The 23,838-nt window shown below is 42.4% G+C and overlaps 1 protein-coding gene across 3 annotated transcripts in view; it reads left to right on the top strand.

The window, feature by feature from the left end:
• Positions 1 to 5,782: 5,782 nt before the first annotated feature.
• The window catches only part of LOC124222403 (arrestin domain-containing protein 17), a 122,769-nt gene continuing 104,713 nt past the window's right edge, over positions 5,783 to 23,838 (top strand). For 2 of the 3 annotated variants that reach the window (XM_046633315.2, XM_069136992.1), the window contains exons 1-3: positions 5,783 to 6,882; positions 9,338 to 9,456; positions 11,164 to 11,339. In XM_046633315.2, the coding sequence (XP_046489271.1) occupies positions 6,793 to 6,882; positions 9,338 to 9,456; positions 11,164 to 11,339 (385 nt within the window). In that variant the 5' untranslated portion in view covers positions 5,783 to 6,792. The remainder of the gene's footprint in view (positions 6,883 to 9,337; positions 9,457 to 11,163; positions 11,340 to 23,838) is intronic. The other variant, XM_046633316.2, reaches the window with a different exon arrangement.

The raw sequence follows: 23,838 nt of genomic DNA on the forward strand, positions 1-23,838 counted from the left end.
AAGTACATCGCAATTTTTACACAGAGTCCTCTTTTGTGAGGTGCACATGTACACGCAGTGCCTCTCAGGTCACATCGGTATTTCCAAGGCCAGTACTTAGCGTCTACTTCAGAACATGAACAGCGTACACGATTGTTCAATCGCTGCCCGACAGCGGGACAGCATGAACCATTGATTCAGAATAAATTTCAAAGAAGAAATTATACAGAAGAATAATCGGCATACCGAAATATATGTCTATACATTGACCGAATTTTCGTGTTGCTGGTGCATCACGATTCGTTTGAGAATTCAGCCTGTTTAACGCTAACAAAAGGAAAAGAAACAATACGAAGCCTTATTCAATCCGGGCCGCCTCCAGTTTTTTCTCTCTCTAATTTACCGAGTTCAAAGATAAAGTCGTTTCGCTTGATAGGGTAGAATAACAGTGTAACGCATTTGACGAGGGGCTGGAAATTTGGTCGAGTAGTATGCCACCATGGCGACGAAGTCGAGCGCGTGACTTGATTCAATCTTGACTTGATTCGATCTTCTTATTGTCTTAAATTTCCTTGCGGGCATGAGATCGATTCGGTAATAAAACAGCCTGCAGACATGCCCAGCCCCAGTAGCAAATTGAGCGACGCTGAACTCGTCCGTTCCTCAATATTGCACATAACACCTCGTTCATACTTTACTAACGTTCACAGTTATTCCAAAGAACAAGGTTGAAGTAGTGGAATAACTGTGTCGTTACTACAGAAGCTTTCCACTTGAACTAGTTGCGCAGCACACGCGTTTCACCGCAGCTAAGTGCGGATAAGAATAGTAAAAATATTCTTTACGACGCGAAATGAAATCTAGACTTCTGTATAATAAAGTAGAAAGGATTCCCAGACCGTACACAAAACGCTAATATAAGCGAATATCTGCAGACCAGGATTGTTATACGTTTCGCCCGAGACTGGCGAATAAAATGAAACTATAACTTGGGGAATTGAGCGAGTTTAGGCCTCGCAGGCGAAGCCCTACTCAGCCGGCGCGTAGCGCTGCAATAGCTTCAAAACGTCTTCATGTATATTTAATCAATAAATATTTGATAATACGCAACGGGATCGTATCGGTCGCCCAAAATGTTGAAGGGATAAAGGGCTACATGGGTAGGTCGTTGGATTCGATGGATCAAATAACGTACTATGGTACAATTTTGGTTTAGAATGTGGAGATGATATCCCACTTGAAAAAGCACGAGTGTAAACCGTTATGGACCTCTGTTATGGACCTATAGTCGACTACGATACAAAGAGTATGAAACCAGTGAAACTTTCTATACCTCTGGTTGCCGGTAACATTTGATGTTTTTAGAAGCGGCCTAACTTACAAGTGTTGTTCTGTAGGTGATACGCAACTGGTGCAGTTACCATAGATACCCCATTCATGGGTATCGACGTGGATACATTTCAGAGTCTCGAATGGATACATTTACGGGAATTCCGATAGCCATAACCGGGAGTAACATGCCAATTAGCCCGATCCAACACGGCGTCATTTGATTGGTAAGTTCGAATATAATGGTCTGATGATGGTACGCGATGGTTTGGAGTAACATCGCGGATTTGGTGAAGGCAGGTTGAGCCGTTGCTGCACGAAGAACCGAATGTACGACGCCACCAGATTGACTCTGAGAGAATAAACCTTCATTTCAATTCAAACTCAGTATAGGATATTGCCGTGCCTCTGCACCGCAAGGCAAGCCAAGTCAAGAAGGTTACACGGTGTGCACGAGGTAAATTTCCCTGCACGGAACCCCCGTTTTCATTTCTTGCGGTAATAACAGTAACGGCTAAACGGTTATAATAATAACAGCCAGGATGATGATGATAATAACAGCAATCGGCATCCACGAGTTTCCATAATCGTAAAACTGCTTGCACTCCTCCTCCTCCCCCCCCCCCCCTCCCCTCCTCCTTTCGCCCCTCCCGCCGTGTTCTTTCCGTCCTTGGCTTCGCACTGGCCGCCACGGACTTAGCCCTAAATCAATTACCTACTCGATTTATTTTTATGGTATCAAGTCTCCGGCGTGCGAAACGGCCGCCGCGCCGTCAAGAGACGGGATGCAGACGACGCCTGCTGAATATGTAGGTGGACCAGGTTTTTTTTTCCCGATTACTTTGGAATTCCCAGTCTCGGTTCGTCGCTGGGTAGCTAGCGGAGAGTTATAAGCCAAGTAGTCGCAAAAATGCCAATTGGCGAGAACTGACCAAAGAGAACTTGTGTCGTAGCGGAATCCGCATTCGATCCCGCGTTTTATCCGCAGATTATAGACGGTCTTGGTCGCGTTTTGACACACCGGGTGACGACGGGCAGCTAATGGATTTGACGAAGGGCGGCCACCTGTATGTGCGCGGATCAGATTTTCGTTGATCGTGATGCCGAGGAGGGCTTTGACCATTTCGGCTGATTCGTTTCGCCTTCACGTCCATCTCCGAGTGAAGCGGTGAAAACGACAAAAGAGGTACGAAACAGGGTTCGAAGAGAGAAAAAGAGAGAGAAAGGAAGGGAAAAGAGAGAGAGAAAGTAAGGCGGATCAGCCAACCGAGGATAAGTGAAATTGAACAGGCAAACCGTGCAATTTTTATCGCCACCCGACAAAGTTGCGAGGCGTGTTCGGTTACGGTTCGAAGTTCGGTTTGTCATGGATGGTGCGGTGTGTAAGTGCGTTCTGCTGCTTGAAAATTCAGCCGGAATCCCGGCACCCACGCGATGCCAAACTCCCGGCACAATAACGGAAGCGACGTCGTGAATAAGGGTTAAAACTTTGTGAATCACAAGGCTCGGTGGGGGCTCCGACGATTTTGGTGCGACAATTACTTCGCCGAATTTATACCTAATTAATTGGCAGTTTCGCTCTGAAGTTCGATAAAATACTGTTTTCAGAAGACGCGCCTGTAATTATTTCCGTTCCTTTCTTCGGCCCTGCGGAATCGTCTACCTACGCTTTTCAATACCGAAAAACTCTGAGGCGAAAGGTTGGAATTCAAATACTGCGAGGGAAATGGTGATAGGGATCATTGCTGACCGATCTTGGTTGGAAAGGAATTCAGAGGGACTTGAACTCTTTTTGGAGCATCGTTGATCATCCGAGATGCTATTTGGTTTTGATATAATTATATCCGACAGCTCTTTGAAAATTGGCGTCCACGCCGATATACCTATCGCCGGTAAGTATTTGTTTTTGATTTTCTCCTGTCCCAGGGGAAATCCCGGCCTCGCATTTTCATTCTCGCACGCTCGAGGGTCTCATTTGCAATTCCCTAGATTCGATGCCAGTAGCATTCTTTTGGCGAAAATCCGTCCAGATACCAAATGATCTTTTTATGAAACACGAATATTCTTTTTGCCGCTTGTATTGCCGCCGCCACTTTCAGGATGAATTTTGCGACAGATATTTTATCACCTCTTGGGTTGAAAAAATTGCGGAAATGCCAAATGCGAGTCTGCGGTGAAGGCTCGGTTATTCAACTTTCAGCCTTCTCAAAATAGAAGGGAAACCTATTTTCGTTGAATAACCAAGTTCTGTTCGCGTAGTAGATGAGGATCTTGCAGAGGTGAGTGGAGGATTGAATTTTTGTTGTAAACTTACCAAGTGAACGCGACCGCTACTTTGGCAAATAAATTAATGGAAAAATAATATGAGCCAACGAAACAGGTTCATCACTTCAACTTGCGAGTATTCGCACAATTTTGCACGTAATTTTTTTTGTTTTTTGCTTTTGTATTAAAATCGCTTCGAGCACACGATTTCGTGAGGCAGTAACATTTTATCGGTGTCTCAATTTAGACTCTCGTTTATATTTATTCTTCTTTCATCCCCTGATCAGCAATATCTGTGTAATAAACGCTCATATATAAAGCGTGCAATCAAGCTGACGCAACCTGGTCTCGACAAAGCGCATTACGCACTTCGTGACACGTTTTATTCGCACACTATAGAGATTTCGTTCAGAAAGGCAAGCCCCTCTCTCTCATCTCTTCTGTGGCTTGCCTTTCGCTCAGCTAAACGAAAAAAATTAAATCAAACGACCCCGAGATGAGCCTTTCACACATCAGCTGAAGTCGAGTTTCGAATCGATATGTCGGACAGTCGTTACAACGGAACGAGAAAAAATGAAAGAAAAAACGTGAATGTCAGCCGTACAGGTGATTGCAAATTTCCCTCTGGAAAGTGACGGATCCACGTTAACGGATCTAATTGATTTTTAAAATAATTAGTCTTGTCGAGTGAAACGCGGAAAAAAATAAGAAAAACAAAGCGTAACGGCAGTCGATGCGACACGCAGAAAGGGGACGAAAGCTCGAGTGGCAATCAACTGACCAGGAATGCAAGCCAGCTGTAGTGTCAGTTTAATCAAGGACTAACGACCAATTACAGCCAGCTATTTACCCGACGCAATAGTCCTCGTAGTCCTCGGTTGTCTCTGGTTCAATATCACGGTTCGAGGTGGACGTTTGGAGTCAGGAACACCTGAGGTATCCACCTCAAAGCGACATGAATCGTAATGTAACCTAGCAATTGATAATCACCAAAGTTTATTGGCATGCGATATACGATGATATCCGAGAGCCGGTTGTTTCCTCGCGTGGATCACACTAACGACGATCCAGACGTACGACGCGGTCCAATTTCTTGCCGTTTCGCAGCCGGGAAGACGAGCCACAAAGAGCGAGACAGTACAACGTACTTTCCGCATGTTCTACCCATATCCACGGGAAAAGTTTGAGATCAACGGAGGACTTTGAGACGTTGATTTCAAACCGGAGATCCGAAAACCCTGAAGCAGAGTTCGCACATATTTGCGTTATTTAGCAATCGCTGTTTGAACTCCTCCTCATCTCAAACGTGTAGTTGGAGAAACTTTCTTCGAGCAGGATGAAGCGTCCCCGTTCTTCACAGGACTTGATCAGAAACTCAGATTCGATTTTACGCTTCGTTCAAACACGATATGAATCAACAAAAATCACGCGAACCTAGACGACTTTTTTTCTGCCAACGCCATTTCGTACACGCGGTACACCGCCGAAAGCCTTCGCCAATTTTCGTCCCGAAATATCACCATACATATACCTATAAGGAGTAAAATAAGCCAGTGAGGGAAATCGTATATCCGTGGATCAAACGCAGCCGGGAACGGGAATCCCTCTGGGATATATCAAAATGGATGTATACGGTTTCCTAATGACGACACTGCTACCCTGAATACAAGTATAATCCACGAACGTCTCCCAAAGACTTCTGAAGAAGAACCGAGACATCGAATTCCTCAACATTCTTGGCTTCTGCTCCCCTCGAGGTTCTTAATCAATGTAATAAACCTAGAAGAGGGGGAGGGGGTATGAAAATTATGCCGTGTCAGTACCAGCCAGCAGGCTTAATCGGCATAGCTACGGTACGAGTATAACCCGTTGGCCAAGTGGCGTGGCTGATTCCGCGTTATTAAGACAAACCTGCACGAATCCCCATGAAGATCGAGGATTCCCTCCCACCCCCATCCAACCCCGCGGTGAAAAGACAGCGAGCGCCAGGCCATCCGCGTCAAGGGTTCCAAGGACGCTTTGCGTGAGGTAGGTCGCACACGGCGTCGGCGAGATCTCGAGCGCAGCGTCGGGACTGCAGCAGGCAGGGGGCTAAAACTACGGCGCAAACTCGGGGATCGCACCCGGTATATACCTATGTATATACGTATGTTTGCCAGATGGGTCGTCGGGTGGGATGCTGCGAGCCGAGCAGAATCAGTCAGTGGAGTCTGGTCGCCGCTTCGGGCGCCGCGACGCTCCTTCAAGGCGGGAAGTCTAAATTTACCGTCTCGCCCCTCAACGGTACGAATCGTGATTCACGCACCCGTTCAACGTTTACGTTCAGCAATTATTTCCACGAGCGGTTATGAGTCCGTTGAAAAGTCATCGCGTGTCAGAGACCGAGGTCGAAAAGCTCGGAACCTCGTCGTCGATCGCAAGATAGAAAAGTGGGAATTATAAAAAAAAGCTTACCATCGGTTCACGGTGCATGGCCTGTTTCTTTTTCTCGACTCGGAGGTCGCCGGGAGGCGAAGGAAACTTTTGGGATAAATATAGTTCAACGAAAAGATGGAAATACGGTACCAGAAGCAACGCTGAGGTCGTCGAGGAATCGTCTGGAATAAATCGTTGGGTAAAAGTTAAAAGAAAAGTTCCGAGCCGTGTTTAGTTGCCCTTGGTAAAAAACAGGCCCAGCCCCCTGAGTTTACTGTGCAATGGACGTTCGTGGTACTTTGAACGTGAACGCTTATAGATGAATTTTCGCTATAGTTGAGAGGAACGAAAGTTTTCTAGATATACGGTTGAATATCGCAGAGAAAATAGAAAACCGTGTGTTAATTGTTGATGAAATGGTTTCCAACCGTTCAAGTTGACGGTAATTATTACCAATTTGTCGCTGCAATTATCTTCATCTGTCGAACTATTTAACCCGCTGTGTTGGTACGGACTTCTTCCAACTTTCCCAGTGTCGACGTTAAACGAAAGTAATCAAAAACACGATTTCGGAATCCTTTGTTACGAGCTTCCTGCATTTGTTCAGGATAAATTAAGGCTGCTCCTACTGGCGCTGACTCGCCGAGTACGGTGAGCTTTTGTAACAACGTCTTCGCCCTGCGTACAAAGACACAAGTCTACCATCGTCACGGAAGCCCGCACGGGATACAGTGAAGCGGCGATGTCCCTGCGGTTTTGTTAATCAAGGTGCTGCTGCGTCCGAGTGTGGATTCAACGAATGAGATGTCAGTGTTATGCGTAATTTGGGCGACGCTTTCCATCATCGCATCGGTGTTCGCCTGCTCTGGATTTTATCTGCCATATTGGATACAGGTATGTATCAGAAATTTCTAGTGAATGTGTGCTTGTGTATGAATCGGATAAAGCTAATTTCTTTTTCAAAAGCTTCGGTTGAATCGATGAAACACTTGGTGTTTGAAATTAATGATTCCAAATAAATGGTGTCAGGCATTACATGCACCTTTACTGACCAAAAAATTTGATTACTGAATAGATGGTTGAAGAAAATGAGTTTCATTCGTTAGTAATTCTACGAAGAAACGAAGCTCAGGTTTTCAGTTACAAAAATAGCAAACTAAACGGATATCACACTATGAGCGGATGTGAGTTGGAATGAAAAGTGAAAAAGAATTGTTACTTTCACATAATACTTTTCAACCAAAGCTTTGACCGTAAATGTACGACGAAATGCAGTACAGAGGGATTTTTCACGCACAACAGATGTTACTTAGAATTAATGCATCTCTGTCTGAAAAGGTTTGATGCTACGGAGAATCGTTATTCATAAAGTTGAAACATAAATGTAATATTCCCAAGTCGAATAATTCATGAATGTACTGTCCACAAGTAAAAAACAGTAACTGCTGCAGTACGGTTGTAATAATTTGAACGCCAACTGATCAGGTATAAAAAGGAAATGGACGCATTTTGTGGCAAAGCTTTTAGAGATACACGTGGCCATATGCATACGCATGTTACGTAACTTACATGTATACGCATATACGTAGATGTTGGAGCTGTCTGAATTGCTCCAAAACATCTCTTCCGCAGTTAATAATTCGAAAGGAAATGTAGATTGTACCGACAAACCGTGGCGTATGAAACTTTGAACCAGTATTCCACTCTAGTTTAAAATGCAACGTATGAATTCCACGTGTTTACGTTTACCTTGTTTGCTATAACAGTTGAAGACAAAATGTCAACGTAAATTACAATCGTATAGTATCCCCTGATGGGAAGTCGCAAACTGCGAATGAAGAACTGCTCATTGGAGAGAAGGAGAAAAAAAATAAACATAACCCCTAACTGAGAGGTGCCATCTGATTAAATCTGGTCGCATAACAACTATAACTGCACACTGCGCGGCAGGATTTTATTCAACAGTTCGAAATGGAATGCATTACCCGGATTAAAAGAAAGAGAGGAAAAAAACATTTGCCGCCACACTTCGGGCAGTGCACTGGCTTTTGTGCCAACCGGATTCCATTGCGGTACATTCTCATCTGCGAGTAATTAATTCCATCAGTTACAGATTAGCGGGTATAGTGTACACCGTCATTCTATTACGCTTTTCTTTTTCATACGTTACACTGATTACGCTCTCCAGATAATACTTTGGAAGGGTTGGTAATTTTATTCCCATCCTTTTTCCAATATGCGAACGCGATTCGTGCTGGGGTGAAAATTGAAATACGGGAGTCTCGTGATAGTCTGTTAAAATAATGAATTCTTATATTGACGCACGCTTTATAGGCATCTCGATACTAAATGACAGGCTATAATTATTTATCGTTAATAATTACGGCTCCGCATAATCAGATTCTAAAACATTACCGAAATTCACCGAGCACCGTAATTCTGATTAATATTGCTTCAGAAATTACCATTTGCGCGCAACGGGATTAAACCTGCACGCATTGTGCGTCTCTGTTAGACGAGAAAATATCGATGCATAATAATTTCGCATCGTGCCGCGCAGTTACAGCCAAACCGTAGGTACAGGGTTGGTTGATTATTACCATGGCACTAAACTCATCACCAGCTGGACAGAATCAGTATCAAAAAATGTACATTCATAGTCTTCGGAAATGTATAGATCCAATATATTGGATGGCGAGAGACACGTAGATGCAATAACGTAACATGGTGTTATAGATTTTATGACACCATATACGCTGCAATGTTGCCAAGTTGTAATAGTCACCGGGTATTTTGCAGTTTTGTATAGAATTCGTCCATAATTATTGCTGTTGGTGCAATTACTCCAATTGTTGTACGACGTTTTCGTATTCGTACCACCCAGCATCTACCGTTGCATTCAATCGAAACGGAATATAAACTTGTTCACTGAGATTCATGGTCATGCAAATCAAACGCAAAAGGTAGTTGATTCTCTACGTCTAACGTAATGTTGATAAATTTATGCACGTTGGTAGAAATTTGTTCGCCTTACAAGCTTGCAGTCGTCATTCTTTCGCGTCGAAGTTACAAACATACGTGCGACTCTCGTGCACTGTCTCTCGTTTTACAAAGTACCTGCAGCCGGATGAGTAAGCTCGATCTATCGAATCAGCATTGCTTACTTTCCGTCTCGCATCAAATCTCATGGGAGGGAAAATACTCCCTGTTTCCCGAGCGAAGGAAGTTGCGAGACACCGGCATTGCTTGAAAGACTAAATTTAGCTACTCGTCCCCCTCTCCCCACGTCGAAGCCTCTGCAGGCCACGGGTATAAGGTAATTATTTTTCGACCTTGTCGTGTGTTTCAGGGAAGGCTTTTGGGAAAAGCTGACGCATATTTCAGCTCCTTTCGACGATGTAATTATCCCCGGCTCCGTGCACCAAACGCCGCTCCGGAGATAGTCTACGAGTGTGCAAGATACTCCAGGTATTTTAACCTTCCTTATCCCGTACAGACAGAGATGCAAGTCCTCTCGGCCTCACCTTATACACAGCCCACACGAGAAATGGTTAACCGAAACTACCCCTAACTCTAGTATATAACCATCAGCGCACTCTGTTCCAAAGCTCCTTTAAACCATAAGCCTCTTTCAAGTTTGTTGAGGCTGGCGTGTATCCTTGGCCGACCAGGATAGTAGGATGCGGTTGGATAATGGAAAATGATGGAGACCGTGATTTCCGGGCAGAACCGCCTCGACGCTTGAATATACTTGGCTTTGAAATTTTTTCAATTTTTTTTTTTTTTTTAAACCCACTTCTCTTCATTTCTTACCCTCGGATGAAAAACGTGGTGAATAATGTAAAAACTTTATTTCAACAAAGAGGGTTGAATCAACTCGCGCCTTTGTCAACGCGTCATTTCAGGTTCATTCGAGTAATGATCCGTGCTTAATCCGGCTTATGGCGTCAGGAAATTTAGCTTGTTTGTCAAAGAGGTCAGCGACGATCGACTAGTCGAACAAATGGAACAGTGAGCAGACCAGCCGTTCCGACATGACGCTGCGACTCTTGGGGGTATTCTAAAAGTAGCCACACACACACACACACACACACACAGGCAGGCCAAGGCGTAGACTAGAGAAAGAAACACGATGACGGGCATCGGTCGAATTAGTTCCGCGATAATCGTCCGCCGTTGTTTCCCACAAGCTATACGTATTGAGATTCCTTTAGGCTTATAATTCGAGGGATGGCTGCTGATCCGGTAACGGCCTGATTCCAAAATTCTAGTTTCAAATGAGCGTGACATATCTTTTAGCGGATTTATGACTCCACGAATCATTCCCATGGTTTTATGTTACACGCGATTTATTTGAGCTCAGTCTATACCGTATATGTAGAATTTCGGAATTCTGTCGCCTTATTTAAACCCTGCAAAGAGCCTCGGAGAATATAAGAATTTGCATTAAAGTTTTGTTAAAGAATATTTGTACACTGTATCCACCGTCCATCGAGCAGAAAAGCAGTATGCATTATTCATCCATAAAAATCTTTATAAAATGACGTAAAAAAAGCATTGGTTAGATTGAGGTTGGAATTTGAACCGATTTATCGGATTGCATCCGAGTATTGTTTTCCGTTGCTCTGTTTCTCCGTCACGTACTTTGCGAGACAATAAAAATTCAACGTTGAAGTAATATCGATGACGCGAACAACAGTAAAAGTGAAATAAATCTCCGACAAAACTATCCAAATGTACATGATGTATGCTTGTGAAATAAAGTTTCTTGAAAAAGATTTCAACGCCGGCTTGTAAGTACTCAACTTGACGAATACCGTTGTATTATTCACTCACGAAGAGAAATTGCCACGGAATTGCCCTCATGCATAGGTACGTCGAGTTGAAAGAAGTCGTTTTAAAGCAACGCCGTAAATAAGGGTCTGAACTGATTCAGAGGTCCTTGAGTCAGCCATCCCCTAAATTATTTTCCTAGGACGATGTTTCCCCCTCTTGGTCATTAGATACGCCGGCGTGACGTATAAACAATGATCGTCACAAGAACGTGGTTAATTAAAAGGTCGGGAGATCCTCGCATCCTTAATTTTTTCCTCGACCTCCTCGACTTAATCCTCGGACTGCACGATCGAAACATAATACTCATGCATACCCGATTGCATCCATTGGCGCGTGCAGTTTTTGGGACATACCCAGCGCCTGGTGGCAGGCCAGCACTGTGACGATAGGGGTTGGAGTGGCTCTGGCGGTGATCACAACGCTGACTCTCCTCGCGGCAGCTTCTTCGTTCCTGCCGCATATCCTGAGGATGACAAGGCCGACGCGAGCCTTGGGATCCTTGCAGCTTCTAGCGGGTGAGTACCTGTCCCCAATAATTTGTAGACGTAACAACGTATAAGGTATTACGGGATCTATACAGAGGTATACGGCACAGGACGATCACCGCTTGCGAGTTCATGTGCGGGATGTAAACTTGTAACTTGGTTACTTGGTTACTCGGTTCGCGTATCTAATTTCAATATAAGCGGATCACGGCATGACGTGCCGTATACCCACCTTAATCGGAGTAAACAAGTTGGCGAGAGAACTGCGAGTCAACGATAAGCGGTTCCAAAGTCAAGTAGTCTTCAGAGCATTAACTCTAGATCCGAGTTTCCAAGTGATTTGCATCCCGAAAATATGCCCGAAATAACCGCCCTTGCCAACGTGATGACAACAACAACGACGACGACGACGACGATGACGACGACGGCCTGGAACCAACGACGCGTAAATGTATGATTACCGTGTTACAGCCGTGATGATGTGCGGCGGGATCGTAATGTACCCAGTCGGGTGGGACAACCGGGAGGTCAGAGAATCGTGCGGCAATGGTGCCAACGTCTATAACTTAGGTGAGTTTACACGCACGCCGTCACGATGGTGACGACGCCGAAAATGTTGCACACTGCAGTAAAACCGTGCGTTGCTGTCCGGTCCAGGATCACAACGGAGGTCGTATCGAGTCCGTCTATCCGCGTGTCTTTTACGCTCGCTTTGCACAACAGTCGTGAAAATATATTTTCCCCGTTGCATGCGGGTGTATGGAAATGGTAACCCGCGGACTGACAGTTTTCCATTGTGTCAGCCAGGCAATCGCCCGGAGAAGAAGAAGGGGCGAGACCCTTGGTTATCCTCCTGCGGGGATTACGACGAGGCGTCGTCTCCTCGACCCGGCAGCCCCCGGCTTATACGACGATCCTCTGTTTCAGGAAAGTGCTCGGTGTCGTGGTCCGCGCACTTGCTGCTCGGCTCGGTCGCCCTGCTGCTCCTCTGCTTCGGCCTGAGCTTTTGCGCGGCGAGGCACAAGCCCTCGCATCCTCACCCCCTGCGCATTTGACAATCAAGATACTCCCAGTCCATCCACGCCTACGCCCAGCCCCCCGAGACCGAAGTCAAGGACACCAGCCTCTCCTTCGTCACGATTTGTTAATCGGCAATTTTTTTCAGGGATGAACCGTGTCCTCCGCCCGATATCGAAGCAATCTCGATGCGTTATCGACGTCGATGATCGTTGGGTGTTCGCAAGCGCGTCGCAGGATATTTCACGGTACTCCTTAGCGCGGATAATGGATGCGAACACGACCCCTGATCCTGATCCTCTGGAGTTAGCAACTGTGCATGTCCCTGTTACGTGCAGGGCTGCTAGGGTAGTTTCCGAGGCTGGGTAGTAGTTCCTGCAAGCTATCGGTGCAGTCAACCTTAAGGCTTCTTAACGAGGATCAAGTACCAGCTTTATCGTTCAACTAAAGATTAGTGGGCAACGGTAACCGTAAACTTGTTACACACATGGAGTACACGTGCATCGCGCGGACCGTTAACCACGACGAATATTTTTGCACACACCACCGGAGCCCTGGGCTCATTCAACGATTAATTAATAGCGCCTCCTTCCTCCACCCCCTCACGTTTTAATCCGACAATAAATTATTACTCACGTGTACGCATTATACCCATAATGCGTGTTGTACGATAGGTATATACTCCGGCCTTTAGAATATCCGCTCCACCTTCACCTCGGCTCAAAGGATCCAATATCCCTCTAATTTGTAAATCCAATCGATTCTCGGCTCCCCAGTTCTCCACCGTTTTCCCAACGCTTCCATTATCCGCAGGTACGATTCGACGGGAAGACATCTTCTCTCGACCCTCCGAAGCCCCGCGAGCGGATAATTTACAAATGGAAGGAGCCCTGGTAATCAATCTATAACAAAGCAGTACCAATTACTCTTTCACTCGGATCTTCGATACGTCCTGTTGAATATCAATCCGGAATATGTGCTTTATTAACCAATTACGCAGTCTCGTGTACCTGCACGATGGCTATTTCAGAGCGTTACAATTGTATCTTTAAATTCTCGGTACATTTGAACATCAATTAATTGATAATCAGACCCGGGCGTAATCGAGTAGGTCACTACTAATTGTTTGGCTCGTAATACACGCCACTACGTATAAACACAAAAATAGATTTCCGAAAAACTCACAAAGGGCCGGGTATTAATCGCCTGCTTATCGATCAATCATTCAACACTCTAACATTCGAAGAAATCGTACGATCGAGCAGCCGGACAAAAGGTATACTAAAGAAGCCAATCGAATATCAATTATCATCGTTTTGTGTGCGTAACTCCGTATTGCTGATGCTTGACAGGTATCAGATTTCTCGCGTATATCACCTACCTATATGATCCACTTCAAGCTGCTAATGGAAAGGATATCGAATCGTCCTTTCATATGCTTGCTCGAACACATACGTTTACCAACAGAATTCGTAAAATTATCATTTTCCTACGACACGAGTAAGACTGAACTACCAATCGTTATTAATTATGAATGGAGAATTGGAGAGGCTATGACAATTGAATGATTCCAGACACGTGGATGACTAGAAAAATTGAATTGAATTAACACGTGGCAAGACTGCAAAAGCCGTTGAAGCATCTGTCATTGTGTACGAGCGTTTATGCGGGGCTGTCTTCTTCCTCGGAATGAAAACCTTCTACACGACTTTTAATTAGTTGATAAATCGTCAACCAATCGGGTTAATACGTGCAAGTCTTTTGTTCACTAAGGCGATAAAATTTTATGTTAAAATAATATTCATTTAAGTTTTAGATAATTAAACGAGCAGAAAAAAAATAAATAAAAGCACGTTAATAAATATTATACATGTACATACTATAATATGATAAATAAGATTGAAGTTTAAAAATAATAAAAATACAGCAGAACAAATTTTCTGCCGGACTGTCGTTGAGTATAAAATTTGGTTACTTGTAAATAAACTGATAATGATTACTAAGGCAAAAAATAACTGTACGTAGTTCAGTGTAATATACAACATATTGTGGGTGAATTTTTTCAAATAATTCAGAAAAAGTAAACTGCAGATTGTATCAAGAGCCAAAAGTAACTATAAATGTGCCAACTCATGCATATACATGTATATATAGAAATTTACAAGCATGACTGTTATATTTTTATCCCTTTGATGTGATCTTACTTTGATACCGCCTAGCAGCTCTGATCAGATTACCCCTTTTTGCGAGAAACGTATATATACGTATAACTCGGTCAAAGGGGTTTCAATATTTAGGACCTTTTTCAAAGGAAGCTCGCGTATCTTTTATCCGACTTGGACGTATCTACGTACCTGCTCGTATGCTCGACAGGGTGAAATGAATTCCCTAATACCTCAACTCTACGTTCTAGAACTGCAGGGTTGAAAATATTACCTACCTGTTATTCGACTGCGTATAGAACCAGCCGCTCAATTCGGCTTATGAAGATTTTATCTTCGTTTCTCACTTTCATGCAAATATGACAAAAAACGATTCTCTAACTATTTCTACACAGTGAGCAGCCTTGCCATTTTTATTCTCATACGAACAAACTTGACGAATTGCAACGGGGGAATTTGGTACGGTTGGAAAGAATCTGTTGAATCGAAACACAATTTGATAAACCCAGTCGCGTTCCACCTACACACTGTTTAAATCCTTTTTCTATCACCAGCGCGCCCCATTACGATAAATTTCAAATGATACTTTTACAATTCCGGTACAACGTCCGCAAGCCTCGAACAATTTTGCTGCAGGGTTTTATTATCACCGTGCCGACGTGCTCTATCGAATGAAATTCCAGAATGACAATTAAATTTACGTGCATAGGCAGTAAAATTTTATTCAACCAAATTATTTGGCAGGAAAAAATAACGCTACATTATTGATTTGGTGGGATTTTATGCTCGTGTCGTAGATTTGTCGTTAATTTGGTAAATTCTTAAAAGTGCATTCGGGTAAGCTATCCCTCATCGATTTTCTTTGTTCAAACGCGGGAATATTGCCGCGACCCAGTTACTGCAAAATTTAGATATCGACACGGGTACGTATTCTGGTTTAAACGCAACAGTCATGTGATGAGTCAGGGGCACGGTATCTCTGCCAGCATGTACCCAATTAGTACAATGATCGTCACACCGCGCTAACTGCCAAAACTGTTTGTTTGCAAAGGTAATCGAATAGATTCCGCTGAAACTGCTAAATGCGTTCATCGCGCCACGCGTTCGGTCATATAATAGGTGGGTGGGATTGAAATTCCCAATTTAAAAAGTTCCAAAAGTGCCAAATTCCAAAGTATTTTGTCGTGAAATTTGAAGTAAGGAAATTAAACCACGACAAAACATCAAAGTTTCGAATAGTCCGAAACCTGACGCTCAAAGTTCCGAAACTGCGAAAATGAGAAAATTTAAAAATCAGAATCATCGAAATTCCGAGTGATCGAAGATTTTCAGTTCTATGAATTTCTGACTTGTTGAAATTTCACCACTTTGATCTTTATTTGTTTCGGATTTCCTATATTTTTACGTTCGGAATCCTGGTCATTCTGACTTTCGGTTTTTCTGATTTTTTAAACCCACTCGTTGAGTAAACTACGCTGTGCGAGTATATTTTAACTTTCGGAACATTACTCCATGGAAACTTTATTTTTCGAAATTCTGCTCTATCGTAGCTTGAATTTTTGGAATCTTGCATTTCGGAACTTTGAGCCGTCGGGTTTCCGACCATTCGAAACTTTGTTGGTTCTTCAAAGTCCGATTTCTTTGCTTCGAGTTTCGCCACCAAATAATTCGGAATTAAGCGCTTCGAAAACTTTTCAAATTCAGAACTTCAACCCCGCCCTCATACGTATTTAAAAAATTCAAAAATAAAGTACACATAACCATCGAAAACAACCATTACTCCTGTTATCTTTCTCTTCCTCAAAGCACGGCGAGAGTTTAACGAAACCACACGGTTCTGCGCAACGAGATGAACTCGAACAAAACTATTTCAACCCTGCGGACAGGTCGTACAAGTCTTCAAACTTTGGGTGAAACTTGCTCTCGAAGTTTGCGAAAGAATGCATAGCTCGGTACACCGCGATGTTTAAACAAAATGGCTGCATGCATACGAGGTACGTCGAGCAGCGTGGCAGATGCCGTGATACTCGCTATATCCACAATATCCGTTAATAATGTTATAGATTGGGCCGATGATCGTTGCCATAACCAATCAACGAACGTTCAAATTCAATCGACTAGTGGAAGCTCTGTGCGTGTATGAATACATAAATTTATATGTGTGTGTGCGATAAAATAGCTATTCCATTGCCATTATCAATTTGGAACGAGCGCTCTTATGATACTTTATTATCTGTATTTCGCTAAAGCTGAGCTCGGTTATCGAGAGGCAATCAATCGAATCGACGCAATTGAATTGACCCGATATTAAAGAACGAACGAAAAGAGCTAATAAAAAAATCAGAACGACTTTTGCGTTAAAATTTTCAGACGAGAATCGGATTATTTGGGCAGTGTAATAATGAATTCCGTCTCTGGCGCGAAATTAACGAAGCGATCAAGGCGCGATTCTCGGATGGAATTCTCACAAGCCAATAGATGTAAAGCGAGAATGAAATCGCGCGTTCTTCGAGTGCCTCGGCACTGAATTAATACGACGCAGCTTATCTCGATGTTTACATAGAACATGAGTACGGAATGTACAGGGATGATGAATAAATGAATAGATAAATAAAATGCCTCGAAGGGGGAACGCACGTGTAAGCAGGAACGACTGTTCTTTCATTAGGCGTAGAGTGTGATATACATACATATACACATAAATATTATAATGCGAGGAGATAAAATCCATGGCACCGACCCTAAGGCCTATTCGTATTTTGTTGAATACAGCGGCTGCAGTCATTCGTATAACGATAATATGTTTATCCGTAAAATAAATTGTATATACTTATACATACATATACATATACATATATATATATATATATATATATATATATATATATATATATATATATATATATATAATATATCATAAATGTTATGTATTATTATATTTTATAATAAAAAAAAATTTATACATAAATCTCGGATGTAAATACTAACTCGCAGATTTCAGTTACGTCCCTACTTATCCGCCCTCGCATGAATAATCCCTGGGGATATTCAATGTGACTTACAAATGTTAATCCGGGTAGACCAGTTTTCATTAATTACTCAAAATTCGTTGACCAGTGTGAAAATATTTATTGAACCACTGCATGCATATACGCGCCCGCCTTAATTCGCTTAACAAATTTATACAGGGCAGAATCCAATTTTGATAATTCACCCCGATGTAACTGAATCATTGGTTACCGATGTCTGCAGGTTATTCACCGCGGGTCAATTTGCCTATACCTGCGCCATGTAAATTGACCACCTGCATACAGTGCATTCGTACTAAATGTGGGTCAATAACTTAATGTCATTTGTTAACCTCCGTTCGTTACGGGCTAATTAGTATTTTTTGCTATTTTCCCACACAGCGACGCTGTCAGCGATAAAATCATCGCGATGTTTTGTCTATAAATGTATAATCATCAGTCCCACGATTTCGTCAAAGGTACGTATATAGAGTGTGTGTGTATACATATTAGATCTAATTTTTAATATGATGGTGGAAGTTCGCACAGTAGAAAATTATTTTTCATCCACATATCACAACCGGAAAATGAGAGATTCATTCTTTATATTAAAGAAATAAAGGTTTGTTCTAATATCTCATCACCACGAGGAATTGGACCGTTATTCTTTTGGCGCGTAAATAACGATATGCACTGTTAAAAAAAAATTTGTAGATTCCGTGTAGTTTAAAATCCATACCGGCTCGTGCAAACTGCACTCGTTCATCAAAATTCATTCAAATTTCACTCCGAACACTGAAATGTTCGCAAGCTTTAGTTCAAATTTTGAAAAAATGCATATGGATAATCAAATAGAATCAAGAAAATTACCGGTTTTTAATTTTATCTGAGAGTAATCCCAACGGGAATTTCGTTCCGGCAGTTGATCTGTTACTTTATACGTTCTTTCTTCTTTCTTTCGTTTTTCCTCACTTTTTTCACACTAGAGCGGGTAGCAAGAGGTCAGTTGTTCGTAATTAATTCAATTACTTTCAATTGAGTAACTGGCAACAAAGAGTAGGGTATCAACGTTGTGTTTGTTGTACAAAATACACGATTATATGGCTCGCATTCATTATTATTACTATGTATTTTTTTACCCTTGCTCGTTTATTATGCTCGAAACAAAAGGTACGAAATAAATTCGGCTACTAACGAAACTCTGAAACAAAACGTCTAACTTCATTGCAGTCTCGGTTTATATCCATGCTCCGCGTTCCGAATTCAAAATACAAACAGGAATCGAGTCGACGCTTCAGCCAACGTTACGTATATTTTTTCCAATATATGAAAGCAGTTACACTGTAGCTAACAAATAAGGAGAGAACCCCGAAGTTGTATGTGCGTCTGGCTTTTGTTTGCCGTAGTAATAGATATGATATTTTTTCCAATCCCTCGGAGACGAAAGGTCGACTGTCACGTATCGATTCCAAGGCAAGTAAATAGGCGGAACGGAAGAAGGTCAAATGTGACGATAATCGCTTTCCAGTATTGAAAATGGAAATTCAAACATATTAAAATCAATGCAGAGATCACAATGCCGTTTACTTAATTTTCATATGAAATTCAAATAGAATGAATATTCATTACATTTTTTTGCGACAATGGCAATTATTGCATGAATATAGCCTTCCAAGTACGAACATCACGCGAATTGAATAGAGAGTTATTTCTGAAACACAATGTCTCCGCGATGGTGGAAAAAAAAATCAGCACAAAAAAAAAGAGAACAGTAAGAACAACAACACTGAATTATCGAAGGTAGAACTGGGAAAAATAATTACCAATTACCTTGGTGTGTTGTTGTTCATCGATACGAGCTAACTAGGGATCGTTAACATTTAATTGTTATTAGTATCGGTCCTTATCAATTTCATATTACAGCTCCGTTTACACAAGCCCAGCACGTTTATCCGTTGGTATTATCTGTATGAAATAACGAGGTTCGCTAGAATCACGGTTTTCCTCCGCATAATTCCACCCATTTTCTGCCCTAATAATTTACCATTTAAGTATTCTTTATTTACTCATATTTCGACTGATATCCCCGATGATTCTTTAAAAGGTCAGTATTAGAAGTATAGTTCACGAGCAGCTCGTCACTCCTAAAAGTACACTTTGAAGTTATTAATATGCAGATTATCACGTCCTGATTCATTATGCGGAGTTTCGAATAGTGGATATTCGAGATTCTGCGGGAATTTTATTTTATCTTATATCGGATATCGGTTTTTTTTTTTTCTTTCTATACTCACTGTGCAAACCCAATCAGCGACTGCGAATCGATACCGCTATCCGAAAGTAAATTTATATATTCCAGGAAATGAAAACGGATTGAAACTGCGGGTTAGAAAGGATTAAAATCTTATAACGCAAGGCACCGATACAATCAATCACAATATCAGAATTGTACGTATTGTATGTATAAAATGAATCGTTTTTCAATTGAATCGGATCTTTTACATCTGGCAAATGATTCTTCATTTTTTGCGGAACTTCTGTGTAGCGTAATTGGAAGAAGTACATATATCGTGTGATGGAATACGAAAAAGCGGTAAATCCGTTGAAACAAAGTCAACAGAGTACAAAATTGGAACATGCCTAGGTTCGTAATCAAGAAGCTTGATGAATCCCCTGAAGAATTGCAAAATGATTTCATTATAGTTCACTAAGAACTATGTATATATATCATTCTATCGGAGGCGTTTAATTTTTTACGAAGTATCGTAAGACTTTAATTTTTCTTTTACATTTCCCGTCTTCTCGTTAAAACACAAAACGGCGTTGTAAATTTGTTTAATTTCATCAAGCTGGTTGATCGAACACCGACCGCAGCTACTTCGATTCCATTAATTCGTGGTAGAGGATAAAGTTAGTAGGCAAAGAAGATAAAACCAAACGCTGTAATGCGGTACGTTTCTTCTCACGCGAGCTTCTGCATTCTCCTGCGTTTCTCATTAAGACGAGTTCCGTCCCGGTGATAAACGCGCTGCATCTTGTAAATGAGTTGGTGTATATTTTTCTTTTCCTATCTTTCTCCAGCTAGATTTTCTTCCGTCCGCATTCACCGGTATCCTAACACCAAGCAACCCACCGTGAGTGAATGCTTTTATACGTTATACCAGGAGTGAGTATAAAACCGTACTTTTTCACTCGAAGAGCTAATAATTTTCAATAGAACTGAGAGGGCATCGTCCTTATCTTAGCTTTTTCATCGAGGGGAACAATTTTCTTTACTACGTAGTTCCTATTTTCCACTTTGGTCCGCCGAAGGTGCAAGTATTAACAATTAACGCCTGATACCTGGCCGTCGTCTCCCTCTTCGGAATGTAATCAAAATATACGACAGCGTTTAGCAAGGGTTTGCCGATTAAGGGGTGTCCCTTGGGCATCCTCGAGCTAATTGACCTGAGTAATTGTTCTCTAATTACTCACGTATAATTCGACAGCAAAACTAAATCTTCATTCATCACTCCTGGAAACTGTCCGGCAAAATGTCTGTGCACGTCTCGATACCCATCCAACCACTGGCACCAAAACTTCGGCGGTACCATGAATCGCTAAATTTTCTTCATCCATGCGCTGTCTACGAGTAGCGCCAGTGGTTGATTACCGGGAGATGGAGATCGGAATGATTTATCGTAGCGATAAAGGTTCGCGTTACTTTTGCTTGATTGTGTATCCCTCGGGATAATATCATGCTCGATTAAATGTACAACGAATTTCGTGTCCTTCCAGAGAGTATAATATTTCGGCATTGTTCGGTGGCGTTGCGCCAGGGAACAAGTCGTTTATACATAACTTTGTTGAGGAGCTGTTCCACGCGTGACATTAGCTGCGCGCTCTTCACGCTAGCTTCCCGCCGTTCTCCGAAGCAGGGATTTAGCGAGTTCATAACGGCATAGAGAGATCCGGAATTTTCCTGAAGGAGCTAAATAAATATACGCATCTCGTACATGTATACGTATTCCCTGCCCCATTTTACAACAAAAAGCCTTACCCCGATTCTCACAGTTGCTTAGTCTTCAGTTATTTTCCCTCAATTTGTTTCCGGCTAACCACCAAATCCATCTTGCAAAGCACCTTCAAAATTGCTAGCCACCCGGCGAATCCACGAAATATTGCTTCGACACCAAAGGGTTAGGGCAAGAGATCAGTCAAGACCCGAGTTTCGAGTAGGGATCCCAAACTGACGTTCATTCGATTCCCCCTCAATAATTCAAGCCGAATTCGACCATCGCGTTTGGAATTCAACCTACGGCATCTCGTGATTCACAATTTACGCGGTGTTATCCTTGATGCTTGAACAAATTTTCAGTTGGAAAATTTCCCCCTCCCCCCTCCCCCCTGGTTTTAGACCGACTCTTGTATATAAAAGAACAACAGGCCGTTAACCGAGCTCCTCGAACTCGGTCTATTTTGCATTGCTTACGGGTGCACGGAGTCGGTCTCTTCTCGTACTGGCCTTTAACGGGAAATTTATTGGTACCCGGTAGCGAGAACGTCTGGCCTGGTACGCCGTAAAATCTAGTTGGAGGACTCGTGGGATCCACCCACGCAGGATAGTCGGGGTGAGGGTGGAAAAGCGGTGGGAGTTACAGGGGGTCGCTGAATTCGCAGCATTGGGAAGTAGTCCGATTACTTACTCGGTGAATTTCTCCCTCTGGCCTACGAGGATCCGGGAACAGCTGCTTCGCAGCTATGTTAATCACTTCTTACATCTCCTAATTCTCAACCATACTGCATTGCGTCCTCGCGGCCTGAACACAGGCAACGTTTGACATTTAAACCGATTTTCAAACGTGAAGGTTACAACTAACAATAAGGTTAACGTAAATGGAGGTGAGTTTTCCAGCGCGTGCCGAATTTTCAAACACTTTGGTAAACCCGAAACCACTGCAGGGATTCTCTTTGCGTCTGTATTATAAAGGCAACATTCCAAAGTTAATTCAAATCTTTTAATTTAGGCAAGTGGAGCGAAGGTAATTTGTGCCCTAACTATACGAAGCGGGCCGAAAAGGATCAACGCGATAATGCATTCGCATAATGAATATGAATTTTCCGTACCCTGCAGCAACACGGCGGAGGGTGAACCGAAAAAAATAGAAATTTTAGAAAACAAGAGTCGAGAGAGAAAAAGAAGAAAAAAACTTTGATTAGCTGCAGCCGACAATCCGCGCGGCGTAAACCCGTGAAATTTGTTATCCAGCCTTTAATGAATATTTATAGAATGTTCCGTAATCCGGTGAATTCAAATGTTTGTTGCCTGCATGAAAAACAGCCAATGGGCCGATTTCAAATTCGCAATACTATTCGACGGACATCACACTGCCCTAAACTACAGCGATCTCTTCATTTGTTTCCACTGCGATGTAGGTGAAAAATAAATAAAACTATACACTAACAAACCATCAGCCGGATCGAAAAACACACGAACACCGCACAGCGTCCGGGTGCATACGATCCTTGTAAATAATTCACAATTTACAATCAACTTTTGTGTGTCAACAAACAGGATATATTTATATAACATACATACAGCGGTGATTTGATCTATACAGATGTATTGCTTCAAAGGCACAATGTCTGCAATACTACACGCTCACACCCCAAACATACCACCATATTTGACTTCCGTCTCGTTTGCTAAGCTGTTTTCATTTCTGGACGACGGTAACTCGGTATCAGTTTCACAGAAGGATCATAGCTGTTTCAAATATCGATTTCAAATTTCCGTGGCATGTTCATATATTATAGATCATACGTGCGATCCGTAAGAAGTAAAACTTCCAAACAGCATTTCCACCATCAGCAGCTCTTGGGGAACATTAGACGCGTGTCTCTCGAGATTAATTGCCGACGCTCTCGAAGCTAAAGCGAATCAGGATGAAACTCGCTGAGAGGGGAAGTCCGCGTGAAATGAAATTCGGCCAAGTCTAATCAGCATCTCGAGTCTCAGATGATAAGGATCTGTATTTTCCAAGAAATTTGAATTCCGACCTAACTTTTGTCGAACTGATTATTCCGGGGAGTTTTTCCGTGTGCTTTTCTGATGAATTCGCAAGCTGAAATAACTGAAATGTTGTATTGTAGCTGGCAAAACTTTTCACTGATATTCTACCCAAGAGTTGCCAGACTCGTTTAAACTGTATCAATTCGAACAGCGTTATAATATCTGATCGTATCGGGAAAAAAGTTGATACGTCATTTCTGAGGAACACGGGTGTTCACGTTATCAATAAAAATCACAGCGATATTTATATACTGGAAATTTTTCACCACTTTGATAATTTACATGTCTGC

This window comes from Neodiprion pinetum, chromosome 6 (genome assembly GCF_021155775.2).
Source record: "Neodiprion pinetum isolate iyNeoPine1 chromosome 6, iyNeoPine1.2, whole genome shotgun sequence".
NCBI classification, from domain to species: Eukaryota; Metazoa; Arthropoda; class Insecta; order Hymenoptera; family Diprionidae; genus Neodiprion; species Neodiprion pinetum.